The following is a 14,412-nucleotide window of genomic DNA, read 5'->3' as shown; positions in this document are numbered from 1 at the left end:
ATACCGTCCTCCGTCCTTCGTTGTAGGTGGAGGACAGGACGAGACCCAGAAAGGGCCAGGATCGTAACTAGAGTACAGCGCGAGTACCTTTCTCATTGACGTCGGTATATTTTGCGCCCCATGTAGGCGTGTAAATCCTCAATGTGGGCGCAGTCGATGTAACGCGATCCACTATTCCTGCAATACCGTGTCAATGTTTCAAGTTGTGAACAACGGGCAAAATTGAAATCGGGATTTGTACCAGTGTCGAGACAAATTTCTATTGAAGAACATGTATAAGAAAATGCATACGAAAAATCCCATTGCTACACAATTTCTTATTAATATTTCAACTTGATTGTTTTATAAGGATTGCGCCGTGCCTGGCCGATTATCCTTTTCCTTTGAAATAATATGATGTAAATGTAGGATAAAAGACATATTGCCACTGAATGTAATTATTGCAAATATGAATTATACAACGTAATTAAACTATCGATAATCCCAGATTAATTGTAATAATAATTTTACTCCATTCCTCTTTATAATTTAAGTTTGTTAAAACGAAACTAAAATCTAATATGTTCCATCCACTGAAGAGAAAGAAAGAATGCGCTACCATTCTCTCCTCCCAATTGTAATGTTTATAAAATTAATCCTACTGAATTTTATTTATTAAATTATGAAATCGGTTTTCAATTAAATAGACCTGTTTATAAATTCCTATCAGTCGTTGATGGAAGACAGTTATAGTGTCCTAAAACAATGCTGTTGTTCACTCGGTTGTCATGACATATCAGCAAGAACGAGCATTATCGTCGCGTGAAAAGCTTTAGCGCGAAGTTTCTACGAGCAGCAACTATCAACTCGGGGTGACTGTTTTAAGAGGAGATCCAAGTTATTTTACCATGGTTGGCAGGGAGAGGAGTAGGTCGCCGATTTAATGGAACGCAGTCGGACAGCATCGATCCCAGCATCCACCTTCCGTTCTTAGAAGGCAGCAACTCAGCTACGAAGATACTGACAGTCTTTCTATTCTTCATCTTTTGAAAAACTTTAGCTCGAATTGACAATCCATGTAACGTTCGCAACTGGATTTGTCTAAACACACACCCCACATTACCTTTAAAAATTTACTGACTATTTACTGTGATATTTTTACGTTGTTTTCCTTTTACTCTTCTTCTGTAGAATAATATTAGATGTAATAGATTTTTATTTAACACTTAAGAATAAATAAATTTTGATAGTTAATTTTATTACCTATCAAAATTTATTTATTGTTAAGTGTAATTTTATTAATTAAAAAACATGTTCCCCACTTACTCGATAATTAATCATCGGTGATTTCATGTATCACGTTTTATTTCCCGTCAAAAATTAAATTGTTATATTATGATTAATCACCACTTATATAATTTTTACAATTTTTAAATATAAATCTTAAAATATATAGCACAGTATATCACGTGCATTTAATTTTCTAATGTGTTTACTTATAAAGTTGCAAACTAACTACAGATATCATTAAAAGATAAAAATTTGTCTAAATGTATTAAATATAAGAAGTAATGACTAAAACTAAAAATAATTGACAATATTATACATTAAAATTTTGAAATTGTGAAATAAAGTGCTTAATCGTTTCTTTATATTGTTATTAGAAAATTTATATGGAATTTACTTTATTTAGTTTACGTAATTGAAACACAAAGAACGTTTATATTTCGGTAATTTATATATTTGCAATTTATTACTCCTTTAATTCTATAATATAACGATACAATAAATATAACTACATATATCGTTTCTATGCGATTAAAGAAGCATAACTCGTTTAAACTTCGTTAAAATATCTGTATTGTCTGATGAAATAAATCGATTGTTTTCGCTCTTAAATCTGCTCTTTTAATTATAATTTATACGTATTATTGGTTAAGTTATTTAATCTCTTGAATTTCGTAACTTTCTTGAAAGTATTAAACTTACGATTATAGAAGTTTTTCTTTATCGCAATTTGAAAACTTTATCTAATTACATAATTTAAAATAGAAAAAGGATAATAAAACTTATAACAATTTAAAAATAATTACATTTAAACCTCGTAAAATCCAAACTTTTCTAACGTTTCCTTTAAGGTATAAATATTCTTGTAAATATTTAGAAATTACGCATGTTATTAGTCTTTTTCCGTTGTATTTAAAGTATAACTTTGAAATAAAGTTACATACAATAAAAATTCATAAATTAAATCTTATAAAATTACAGACTTTCAATTTCTTATATGTCTATATCAATATATGAAAATCTTATTATTTATTACAGTTTCGGTTCGGTTATAAAATGATTTATATCAACTGAAAGTAATTAAATGTAAGTGATGAACTTCTATATAAGTTACTTGATAAACTTACTAACGTTATTTGATAAAGTATAATAGAAATCTGCACATATCATCACTATAATATAAGGGCTATCCCTTGTGTGCGATCTCAAGTTATGTATAAGCAGTGATTAGCACTAACTTATTTAATTAAAAAGTTGTTAACTATTTTAATTATTTATTAGTTAAAATGATTAACTAATTATTTTTAAGTGAGTTTCTTATAAGGTTACAAACATCTACATCAAAGAATTCTATGCTTAGCAGCGTGTGTAAGAAATGTTTATAAAGATTGTCATTTTCTATAAAAGGATTATGACGGCTTTGTCGAGTCGTTATAAAACCTTCATAGTTACAGAAGAATCTGTCTACAGTCTAAGCTAATTGTTACCGAGTGAATATTCTTTTGTATAATACTCCTTTCTCCTTCAAGAAACTTATTTAGAATTACAGTTTCTAAAATTAATAATAAAATCTTTCTTTAGAATACATTTCTAAATTTATAGTTTAATTTGTCACTGAGAAGAGTATCTAAAATGGTTTAAAATATTCGGCATTTTTTTCAATTATCATCTCAAGGTTTATTAATGACATAAATAATTTTAAATTATTGCAATTATAACTCAAACTGAAATATTTAATTACTAAACAACGACTACATTCTGGCTCGCTGTTCGGCTCGCCACGAGCTATCGATATTTCCTTTGTATAGCGAACTAACAGTTTGTTATGATTAAGTAAGGTGACTTGATAATAACGGATTTAGGTATGTGCGAATAACACTTTGAACGGGGAACCAAATTCGGGGCGCCAAGCTTCGGAATGCCAAACTGAAAGAAGAAACTATTCGTCGTGTTACTTTAAAAAATATTATTAAGCCTACAGCTACAAGAAGCCTCGACAGTATAATTTAAGAACTGTTCATAAACTAAATTTTCATACAGATTCCTTCAGTTGTTCTATGAATTTGGTTATTAAAACTATTAATGAAGTAGTTACGGAAGAATATTCTACATTTATTGTTAAAATCTCAAACAAAATTATTTAAAACTGTACCATTTCAAATGTACAGACTCAACTTTATTATTTATATAAAGATATAGATGAAAGTCGAAATAATGATACTTTTATTATATTACTAATATCTAGATCTATATATAGATGTCTAGATTCTTTCCTTGGAATTTTTTTGCTGATTAAAGAATATTAGCACTACTTGATATGTGAAAAAAGGAAGGATATCAATTTGCACTAGGCATTACCGATGCTAAGATCGGCCCTGCTCCGTACCAACGCTATAAAGCCGTCAGTTGTGTGTTGAAATAGATATTTGTATTTCGGACGCCGATGTGAGTGTACATTTCTGTGGATCGAAGTCACTTTCAACGAATTCTTTAAACCGAAGAGGATATAGATATTCATATCAGCACCAGATATTTGTTTCTGAACGTTCCAGTAAAATTCTACTGCGAGAAAGTTCGGTACTCAAATTACCTTTTTAAATTGAAAGTAAGTAGAAAGCACTTTTAATCTATTTCAATCATTTCCTATAACGATTTGAATTTTGAAGAAATAAAATAAACTTTCTGTCGTGATATCTGCCGGATTTTCGAAATCAAAATAAGAAATTCGTAAAATGACACGATACTGAAATCGCGCACGCTCAATATTCCACAAACATCTACTACATTGTTTAAAATCTCGTAAGTGTTCCGATCATCTCCAGCCGATCGTTTATCCTGTATGTACAGCGGCTATCGAATTCTGACTATCTCGGATATACACTGTGCGGGTGCGCGGTCAGACTCCAGAAATTCCTTCTTAGCCATACACCCCTCTCAATAAGCTGGCATCGGAACGCGGAGCTCCGCATCCCCTTCAGAATATTGATTAGCCATCATTTTCAGATGACGCCTACGTTCCGTTGGGTGTTCCTGTTGGCGATGGTGGGCCGCGCCGCGAGCGTGCCAAGGCCTCTCGTGGTCGACGCTTGCGCCTTGCTCTGCAATCCCGGAGCAGAGACTGAATCCGAGCGAGAGCGGGATCCGAACCTATTTCCCCGATATCCCAAAGTAAACTGCAAGCTTCAGTCCGGCAGCGACGAGCACCAGTCATGGATTATTGCCAGCCACTGCTTGAAACTGTGCAGCTACGACCTGTCAATCTCTTCGGAAGTTAACTGTTTCGCTCTGAGATCGTCTCTCGGAGCGAGTTTAGGATGTTATTGTGAAGCTTTAACACCCTTGAGTCCGAACACTATGCGGCTGCACGAAAGTTGGAGGCTCGACTTTTTGGTAAAGCAATTGGCGGAGGATATCGTGACGAATATTCTCAATTCCCCTCTCGATACAATCATCCTGTGTGAGCTTCACGAGGAGCTGTTCAAGAATCAGACAGATACGTTAGCCAAAGGAAAGCTAACGGACGCGTGCGTCAGAGATCAAACTAAAGTACGTAGAAGGCGAGGTGCTGAGAAGAAAACGGAACAACCAGATGACCCGAGTCCAAGGCAAACTGAACGAGATACTGAGGAGAAAACGGACCAACTAGATGAGCCGGTGCCAAAACTATTTAGTTCATGTGAACGAGATGCTGAGGAGACAACGGACGAAACAGATAACATGGTTCTAGAACGAGAGGAACGAGTTACTGAAGAGAAAACGGATCAACCACAAGCGAAAAAACAGACGGATGAAGACCAGGACGCAACGGTGGAAACATCAACCGACATGCCGGACATCGACGAACTAGGCAAGACCCTGCTTGTGATGAATAAAATGTTCTCCGTGGTTAGAGATGACAGTCCAGAACTTATCAAACTTCCTCTAGACGAGCGTCCCCGAGAGCCGAGAGAAATATTGTTGAATCCAAATGAAGGTCAGGATCAGAACCAAAACACCGAGGACTCTATTAGTGAGGACAAAAAGTGCAAGGAAATATGCACGTACACCAAAACTTCTGAAAACTGTAATTGCGAATTATACGCCCAGAGTTAGAAAGTTGAACAATTACTTAAAACATATACGTGAATAAAACATAATAGGCAGGAGTTCGCGTAGAAAGGAGGTGCGGGGCATGAATTTATCTTATAGATTAATGGATTCGTTGTATTAAAGGCATTTCTTATCGTAATTATGGAGACGTAAAAGAGAAATAAAATCTGAAACATGATTTTATTTCTTACTTTTGCTATTCAAATTGATTTTTGCCACGTCAATTTAATATATAATAATAATTATAATACGTAAGAAAAACTAATAAATTATTTGGTACTTGAATTATTATCTGTTGAAATGCTTTGTAATATGCGTAATTCCAAAAATTGTATACTATTATTATTAGTTCGTCATGATTCAAGGGTTATAAAAATATCAGTATGCCTTTCCATACATTATTCCATTCTTAAATTTTGTATTCTTCTATTTTTAATATACATGTGCTTTTTATATATGTGATTTGAATTCTTCTTTCTTTATATGTGTTAATACTTTTATATGTATTTATATATATTTGTCTATTTTTACTGTTATTTTTTATTACCAGTTTATATAAAGTCGAAGTAGAACGTTTTAAATAAATCGAAACGAAACGAAAAATATTCGAGCAAAATAAATTATTACAGAAAAATTGTGAGAATTTAGTTTCAAAACTTAATACGTATTAGTATTGATATACTTGCAGCATTATAATTGCGAAACATTATGTTAACGATTGTAATATAACAATAAGATTTTTCACTTAATGTTTAACATTGTAATCGCTTTAGGCTTAAGAGAGTTCTACACAGGTCCAGTTCACACGAATGCGTTACACGTTCTTCCTTTCTCGAACGATGAAATTTTCATTTTAATACACAATTCTTCAGTAATATTTCAGATAATGTACACTTTCCTAAAGGATTCTAATTATACAACAAAACATGATTGTAACGAATATGTATACTTTAACGTCCTTCATTCGATTTGTTCATCACACAACAAGTTAAGAAACATTTAAAAGAATATTACATCCTACGATGCGTCGACACATTGCTTCTTATCGTGTAATAAAATGTAGACAAAAATATATTTCTATATATAGTTTATGTTTCGCAAATAGTTTTGTTTAAAAAATATCTCAACTAAATAATCTTTCTCTAGTACACATTATCATAAATGCAAATAAATGTTAATTCCTTAATAGATAATCTCTGCTAAATAGAACGAAAATTCAGTAAAATTTAATTATTTCACACACAATTATTAATTACATACATATATAAACTTACTAGTTTTCATTAAGATAATTTATATTTATGTATGTGTCTGGAGGCATAAAAATTCGATCAAAATACTTGCAACGTGTGAACAAGACATCGATGTGTGATATGTGTATTATGCAATAAATTCTACTTATATGCGCGCATGATATGCACGTGCAGTCTCGCGCTGATTATAGTTTACCTAAAGCGACTAATCATTTTTATACAACGCAATAGAGTATATTAAATAAGTAAATAAGTGAACGAAACAAAATCCATGTCTTCCACTTTGTAGTTGAATTATTCTTCGGCGACAGAGACCGCTTTATATTACATAAGTGACAAAGGTATATGCTACTAAAGATAGTTTACTCGTTCTTAGTACGATAAGTCTTGTCCGGCATTAATACGTCATCGATTGCTTCCGATCGAAAAACTATTAGTCTTATAAAATAATCGTTACGTAGGTCGTACAGCGAGTAATCGACGACGTGTTTGTTTCTCATGCCGAATTAAGAAAACAAAGTTGTGACGCGACAATAAGACGTAGACTCTAGTATGCCTGTACGATGTATTTTCAATCGTATCATGCTCTCGGTATTCAATCGATATAAGTACACACAGTTCGTTGATTCTGTAAATTTCTTTTATACAGCAGACGTATCTGCACTTAAAGAGAAAAGAAGCAATGCTTAAACAAAGAGTTATTTGTTGAGTGTCCAGAGGAAGGATTATAATTTAATTATATACATGCAATAAATATATTCGAAAATCGGTCGTTCGCCGAGAGCATGGATAAATTTGGCTCTAATATTTTATTATCTTATATTAATATATGTATATATGTTATTATTTATACAAATACTTATATGCATATTCATTATATTAATATAAGTATTCATTTTATCCCATTACATATATACATTGTGATAAGTAATAACATAAAAGATACCATATTAATCAAATTTAATGTACCTCTCTAATAATTAATTCTATAGTATCTGTAAAAATCGTTGATTGTAACTAATATGTAATATAACTATATACAAGCGAAATGCTATTATCTTAAACGATTTGCCAGCTAAATAAAATAATTACTTAAAAAGCTCTATCATGTGTCAACTCATGCGTGCGAGTTTCTTTTAAATAATAATTTTTTAAATTATATTTATACCGTTTATGTCAAGATTATAAAATATTATATATGTATATGTCGGAAAAGTTTAATGTATATGCTTAGCCCCACATAATAATAAAAAAGATGTTTATAGGAATAAAATTCTGCCGTTACTTCAGTAAAAAATAATAATTACTTTTTAAGGGAAAGTAAAATGATTAGTGAATAGCGATAATGCAATAAATTTGCAATATTATTAACACTTGAGAAATGATCTCCTTTAAAATGTTTCGAAAATGTCTTGAAAATATTGATTAATATATCATCGGCGGAAAGTATAGCAAAGTCTTTTATCGATTACAGCGATGGAAGTACCCTAGCGAAAGTAACTTGTTGAATACTTTGTCGGTGACGAAAGGTAAGTCTCAGAAATTTCAGGTTATCCTCCGAGATATATCGACAATAGGTAGATACTTTTTTAATTTCACTTCACAATATTTATCAAGATTAATACATTTTTAAAGAAACAGATATTTATCTGAATACTAACTTATCTTACGTTACTTATAAATATATTTTTATCTTTCTGTCAAAATTATGTCAAAATCATATAGAATATAATTTTTCGAATAATTGTTTAAACGGTACGTAATATAAAAATACTTTGAACTCCTTATTCTTTTAACTTATATATTTATATCATATTAGACATATAGATATAATTAAAAGGCCATTAATTAGAATGACTAAAATTATTATAGAATTACTTTATTAATAAACATGTTCTTTACTTCTTCATTTTTCACAATAAAGTCATGAAATTTGAACCTGTTAATAATATTTCACAGTCAAGCAATTTATTGAAAACATTGTACAATAAAAATGAAATGAATATTAATTATTAAATAAATATTAATATTTTGGGGATTAATATATTTGTGAATAATAGATTATTATCTATTAAACTGTGATTTTATTACGAGCTTCGATACACGGTCTATACGATGCGATTGAAGCAATTTTTATTTCCCTGAAGTAAGAGGCAATCAGGATGGTCTTCAATTGCATTACACTTTCTGATAGCTTATTATTTCTTCACACACTACACCCTTATAGCATAGGCTACTCTCATATAAAAGCCGATCCAACCACCGAAGAAGCGTCAGTCGAGTACCAACTATCTCTTGGACACACCCCGTTCATTCAGGTGAAAGCATCACATACTTTTAATTACAATAATTATATTTGTATACATACATGTACGTCATGTGTATGTGTGACTTTTATTTTTACGTTATATATTTTTTATTCTGTGCAAAATTTCTAAATTCTCGAATGAATCTAGGCTTTCCACGTGTCAAAATATTTCTAATTCCAATAACTTCTCGATATAGCGGCTTTATGTGACACACAAGCTGGCCATCGCCAGTTATTACGAATTTTGATATTTCGCGACAAATCAATACCCTTGGACGAACCCGTGACGTTACTTGCAAATAATGTAGGTCGACTGCGTTTGATGGAGACATTTGTCTTTGAATCGTTTCCCCGAGTATAAAAGCTCGCAGCTTTTGCGCCGCTCGTAACATTCGGTGGCCGACAATCTTCTAAGAATCAAACAAGTTCTTTTCGTTCGCCCGAAAGAGAGTAAGCTTCCTTCGTTTTATATTGAAATTTATTTATTGCAAACTTTACTAAAATTTATTACCATTTATCTACAGTTATTATAAAACTGATAATAATTTTTTCTGCTAAACGAAATAAGATAATAGTTATAAAAGTTTGTCGTTACAAATAAACAATAAATTTTGTCTTTTCTGTTTTAGACGAAAACAGATCAACGCGCCAACATGGTTTCCATCCGTCTTATCATGGCTCTTGCTGTTATCATGGTAGCTTTCGTCATTAGCGCAAATGCTGCCTACAAGAAACCACCTTTCAACGGTAGCATATTCGGCAAACGATCTAACACTGTGACTGGTAAGTACAAGTTTTGCATTATCTTCGTATAATGCAAAACTCTGAAATATCAAAAAAGATTCAATTTTATGGAGAGTAAAAGCCAATTTTAAATCTATTCCTGGTCCGTTCTTATATGTATAAGACCATCTTAAGTGCAGTTTTAAGGTATTGTAGTAAAAACGGACTACGAATAAACAAGTGAAGTTAACACCATCTGTTAGATAAGCTTATATTAGAATATCGGCCAACTAAATATAATTTTATTATACGGTATATTATTTTGTAAAAATTATCTGAAACGTATCGTGTCTGTATTTCTCGTTCCTCAAACTCTTATTTGATATAAAGTTCTTATTATTCGCCAAAAAGATAATCAATAAATTGTATTGCTTCTCAGATTACGAAGTTACCAGCCGCGCTCTGTCAGCTATTTGCGAGGTCGCTAGCGAGACCTGTACCGCTTGGCTGTCTCATCAAGAATCCAACTGAAGATGAAAAACCGACCGAGATGATCTACGATTCTCGCCGACTGATCGACCCATGAAACAATGTAATTAACCGAACTCCTGTAAAGTACCCGCAATCATGCGCTTCAATGTTCGTTACATTATTTTCTATCAATAATCATTATGTATCATATCTAATCGTAATTTATATCTAAACAATATTGTAATTACGATGGTTTAAGCTTCCACGATCTAGCTTTGTTTATCAAAAGTGTTCCAAATAAAATATTATGATTTCAGAAGCTAATTAATACCATTTTAATTATTTTCTCCTTCTCAGATTCATTACATAAAAGTGTTGACTAATATTATCCGTTTATATTTTTACTTTAGTTAACACACGGTAATTTCGCGACGATTTTTTTAAACAATTCTGTAGTAAAGAAATCACCAATTAGAATGTTTACAATAGTAAAGCGTATATTTAACAGAATGTTTCAAATTGAGCAACTTCAATAATTGTAAGAGTTCATTGAAACTCAGTTAAATGTAGACAAGTAGCAATTTGATATGAAAAGCACGTACCATTCACCTGCCTGGATAAGGGTTTATAGTCTATTGTCTACGGCTGAGAAAAGACAAGCAATACGAATCAATCGCGAAAGTATTGACGTATATTTAATTTTATCGTTTCATAAACACATGAGATACTTTATACTTATACAGAAATAAGCAAACATTCAATTGTAGTAGTAGAATGAATTAATTTTGCAGGTACAATATTAGATTTTATTTTCAGGTAATAACAGCGATAAATAATTATATTCTGTAGCAAGTCGGTATGCATTCTACATTAAAACCGCAGCATAAAATTACATTTTTCAAGAATTTATTAGAAATTCATATCAAATTAAAGTACCAATTAAAAATTATAAAAGCACTTTATCCGGGACGATAAATCTACCGCTGATAAAAGCCAACCGAGAAATTTATTCTCGATACTGTTAAAGACAAACATTGGTGTGGATTTACAAGGCGTACATGAACTAAATACTTAATTGCTCTTTAATCAAGTATAAATACGTCAGGTCTGATAGAGCTGAGCCCATTGCACCCAATTCACCTACAGGTAAGGGATATTATTCGTTACTATTCAATCGGAATCTATCTTTTATTAAATTCTGATTTTTACGAAAGATCTGCAGTTTTCAACGTTAAATCTCCGTCGCATTAAAAATTAGAATAACCAATATCTTTCTTGTGATTTTGAGATAGAAGAGCAAATGTCATACCGCGGAATGTAATACGCGCTCTTTATGGAATTCCGAAGCGAACAGCTTGGCAACTGTAGTTAAAATAGATATTTTTATTCGTAATTCGTAAAAACTAAAACATTATTACATATTAATTAAAACGATTATTAAAACAAATTATTTTTAAGAACGCGACTGTGTGTAGTTTAATTTTCAGTTGCTTCAACAAGATACATTTAATTTATACTCTCTAAAGTTTTTGGAGTGAAAATAGAACCATAGAGTGAAATATTAGCTCTATTGGAGTAAATATTCATTCTAATAGAGTAAAGATTTGCTCCAATAGAGTGAACGTTTCACTCCATGGTTCTATTTTCACTCCAAAAACTTTAGAGAGTACCCACATAGAGAACTTTTCAATTCCGCAACGGGGGTGTTATCGATCACGCGCTGGTGATTTCGGAAATTCTTTATTTGCCTGTGCAACAGCGTAGCGGTACGTCAAACGTTTCTCGTAACGTCCTACGACACATCAAATTCTACAGAATGCATTTTATTCGCGCGGGTGCGCGGCTGAATATTTCTGTGCGTGTTACGCGAGCGAGGACAAACAGTCAGCGTGATTCAAATGCGATGGGGTTTCGCGACGTGCAAACTTCTCGTCGATTCTCCTTCGCCCACAATCGTCGAGCACTCCGGTCCACTCTTCCCGGTAATGGAAGAAGCCGTATGCACGCGAAAAATCGCTCAGTGTTCGCCGAACACCCGCGAGACGCGCATCCTTCCCGCGGGAATCGGCAAGTTTCTATGGCAGTCACTTACGCGTCTGCTGCGATCGAGGATGCCACGTCGATTGGCGCACGCTCACTCACAGAAATAATTATTGCGATCGATTCTGAAACGTATAATCGGTGTCATGTGCTGCTCAAAGGGTGAAGTTGCTCTTGAAGATTGAATTGCGCTTGATTCATTACAGGTATTTACCGCGACTTTCCCGAAATGATGCTGCAGAGGGCTCGCACTCAGCGAATCGGAAATGTCTACTTTAACGGTAAGCTAATTAGCGTTACGTATTGCTGTATAAATTTACCAAGATACGTGTTTAGGGATTATTTAAGTACAATATATCCTAGGAATCTGTTTATTTAAATGTTAAAACGTAATGTTCAATATTATTTCTACGTGTAACACATGTTCAGCTTTTCTTATTGGAACTGTCACGTTGTTGCTCTGTCAAAATACCACAATGGCGGAGGAAGTACCAGCGTTCTTTTTGAAAATCGCCAAAATACCTACTCTACCTCGAGTAGGTCGAAGCGGAAGATTTGAAAATTTCTTTTACAAAGCTGAGAAGCATATACCTCGAATTGGTAGAAGTAATCAACAGGTATCTGATTAGTGGAATTAACACAATCATTATAATCTTTATTATAATGATTGCTATAATTATTCTTTTGTATTATTGTACGTATTTCAAAAGTTTCGTTTATGTAATAATAATCTTAAATAACCCCTTGCATTTTTCAAGTCACTCAATCCTGCATCGCTGCAAGACAAACAAGAAACTTACTCCGGTTTAACTAAAAGGCGTATAGATTATCCCTCGAAAGGTAAGAAATTCGTTGATATATTTTTTCACATGTGTGTAACCAAATAATCCTACGATTAGCCTTGCCTTTTCTTGTCAGTTGAGGAATGGACCTGGCAGAATTTTCCTCTAGCGATCGAAGGTCCAAAGGAATTATGGAGGGCATTAGCTGGATTTTCAAGGGACGGCGATGAGTAAGTTTTACGAAACCGCATTGTTTGAAAGACATTAAATTTGTTGTTTCAATATAACTTAATGCTTAAAAAATATTTCAATTTATTAAAATGTATGTACGTAGTGTCGCCCTTCATGTATATTCAAATATATTCAGACACTTGTTCATATGAGATTAAAAATGATTATTAAGATAATAATCTTACAAATTATTCGTTTATACATTTATTTTAACGAAATTTAAAAAAATATTTTTAATAACTGTATTGATATTATGATAAGTCGCCAGTGGTAATTAAAGGAGATAATGCTGTCGTCGACCAATCCGGCAAGTTTATTGATTAAACGTACAACGTTTCGGCCATGGGTTTTGGCCCTTTTCAAGCAGAATATTTAGTTTGGAACGCCATCAGATCTAGTTAACCACGTAGTGTAATGGTAAGCGTTTGACACGACTAGGATCGCATGTCTTCTCGTTGCGAAAGCTAAACAACGACTGAGCAGTAACTAGATCTGATGGCGTTCCAAACTAAATATTCTGCTTGAAAAGGGCCAAAACCCATGGCCGAAACGTTGTACGTTTAATCAATAAACTTGCCGGATTGGTCGACGACAGCATTATCTCCATTTTTAATAACGTTAGATATTACGTTGACGATTAAATAATTGCTTTATCGATTTCAGTATCGAGAATGAGGTGTGGGAGAGAAAGAAAAGAACCGGAACTGAACCAGCAAGCACACGAGCGAAATAACAAAACCACGGAAGTTCTTCATCGCTTTGGGAACGCTAAATGTTATACGGCCTTTGCTGTTATATGGTGACGGGAAATAATTAAAAATAATAAACGCGTAAATATCAAGTGGTTTCGCTTTCATCTTTCTTCAATTTTTGTCACGCCAAAAAGGGAGATCTCAATAAATGATCATTTTTCTAAACTAAATTATAATTTGTTCCCTAACAATTTACAATGTATAATGTATTAGCAAAATATAACAATTCGTAGGAAATATAGTAATTGTTTAGAATGCAGAGTCTTAATATTGTACATTTCATAATCAAACGATTTTACTGTTTATCAATGTTCAAATATTTATCCAAAGACAATAAAATCTGAGAAATTTATTTTTTTTCTTGATCCTGATGTATTATCCTGAGTCAAAAAATCTTATACAATATCTACATATTTTTATTATGATTCATTTCCAGCATATATAAATCATGTTTTATGCATCACTAATACATTGCGTGCGAAAAAAACATTTATACT

The 14,412-nt window shown here is 32.6% G+C and overlaps 3 protein-coding genes across 4 annotated transcripts; all 3 read left to right on the top strand.

Moving 5' to 3' along the window:
* The first annotated feature begins 3,730 nt into the window (after positions 1–3,730).
* LOC105564400 lies at positions 3,731–5,832 on the top strand. Its single transcript, XM_012016729.1, has 2 exons — positions 3,731–3,871; positions 4,270–5,832. The coding sequence occupies exon 2, from the start codon at positions 4,270–4,272 to the stop codon at positions 5,356–5,358; it is 1,089 nt and encodes a 362-aa protein (XP_011872119.1). The 5' UTR covers positions 3,731–3,871; the 3' UTR covers positions 5,359–5,832.
* Positions 5,833–8,881: 3,049 nt separating this feature from the next.
* On the top strand, positions 8,882–10,434 carry LOC105564399 (FMRFamide-related neuropeptides). Of its 2 annotated transcripts, none has more exons than XM_012016727.1 (3): positions 8,882–8,926; positions 9,546–9,699; positions 10,079–10,434. In XM_012016727.1, exons 2-3 carry the CDS (start codon positions 9,570–9,572, stop codon positions 10,168–10,170), a joined length of 222 nt encoding a protein of 73 aa, XP_011872117.1. In that variant the 5' UTR covers positions 8,882–8,926; positions 9,546–9,569; the 3' UTR covers positions 10,171–10,434. The 2 variants fall into 2 exon arrangements, with proteins under 2 accessions (XP_011872117.1, XP_011872118.1); XM_012016728.1 differs by lacking the exon at positions 8,882–8,926 and adding an exon at positions 9,295–9,366.
* Positions 10,435–12,278: 1,844 nt separating this feature from the next.
* On the top strand, positions 12,279–14,185 carry LOC105564398. The gene is made up of 6 exons (XM_012016726.1): positions 12,279–12,282; positions 12,357–12,431; positions 12,580–12,767; positions 12,909–12,990; positions 13,069–13,162; positions 13,827–14,185. The coding sequence occupies exons 2-6, from the start codon at positions 12,380–12,382 to the stop codon at positions 13,894–13,896; spliced, it is 486 nt and encodes a 161-aa protein (XP_011872116.1). The 5' UTR covers positions 12,279–12,282; positions 12,357–12,379; the 3' UTR covers positions 13,897–14,185.
* The last annotated feature ends 227 nt before the right edge of the window (positions 14,186–14,412 follow it).

This window comes from Vollenhovia emeryi, unplaced genomic scaffold (assembly GCF_000949405.1).
Source record: "Vollenhovia emeryi isolate VEMERY1.0 unplaced genomic scaffold, V.emery_V1.0 DF939165.1, whole genome shotgun sequence".
Classification (NCBI taxonomy): Eukaryota; Metazoa; Arthropoda; class Insecta; order Hymenoptera; family Formicidae; genus Vollenhovia; species Vollenhovia emeryi.
Note: the sequence above shows the minus strand (reverse complement) of the source record. Positions and strands in the feature narration are given on the sequence as shown.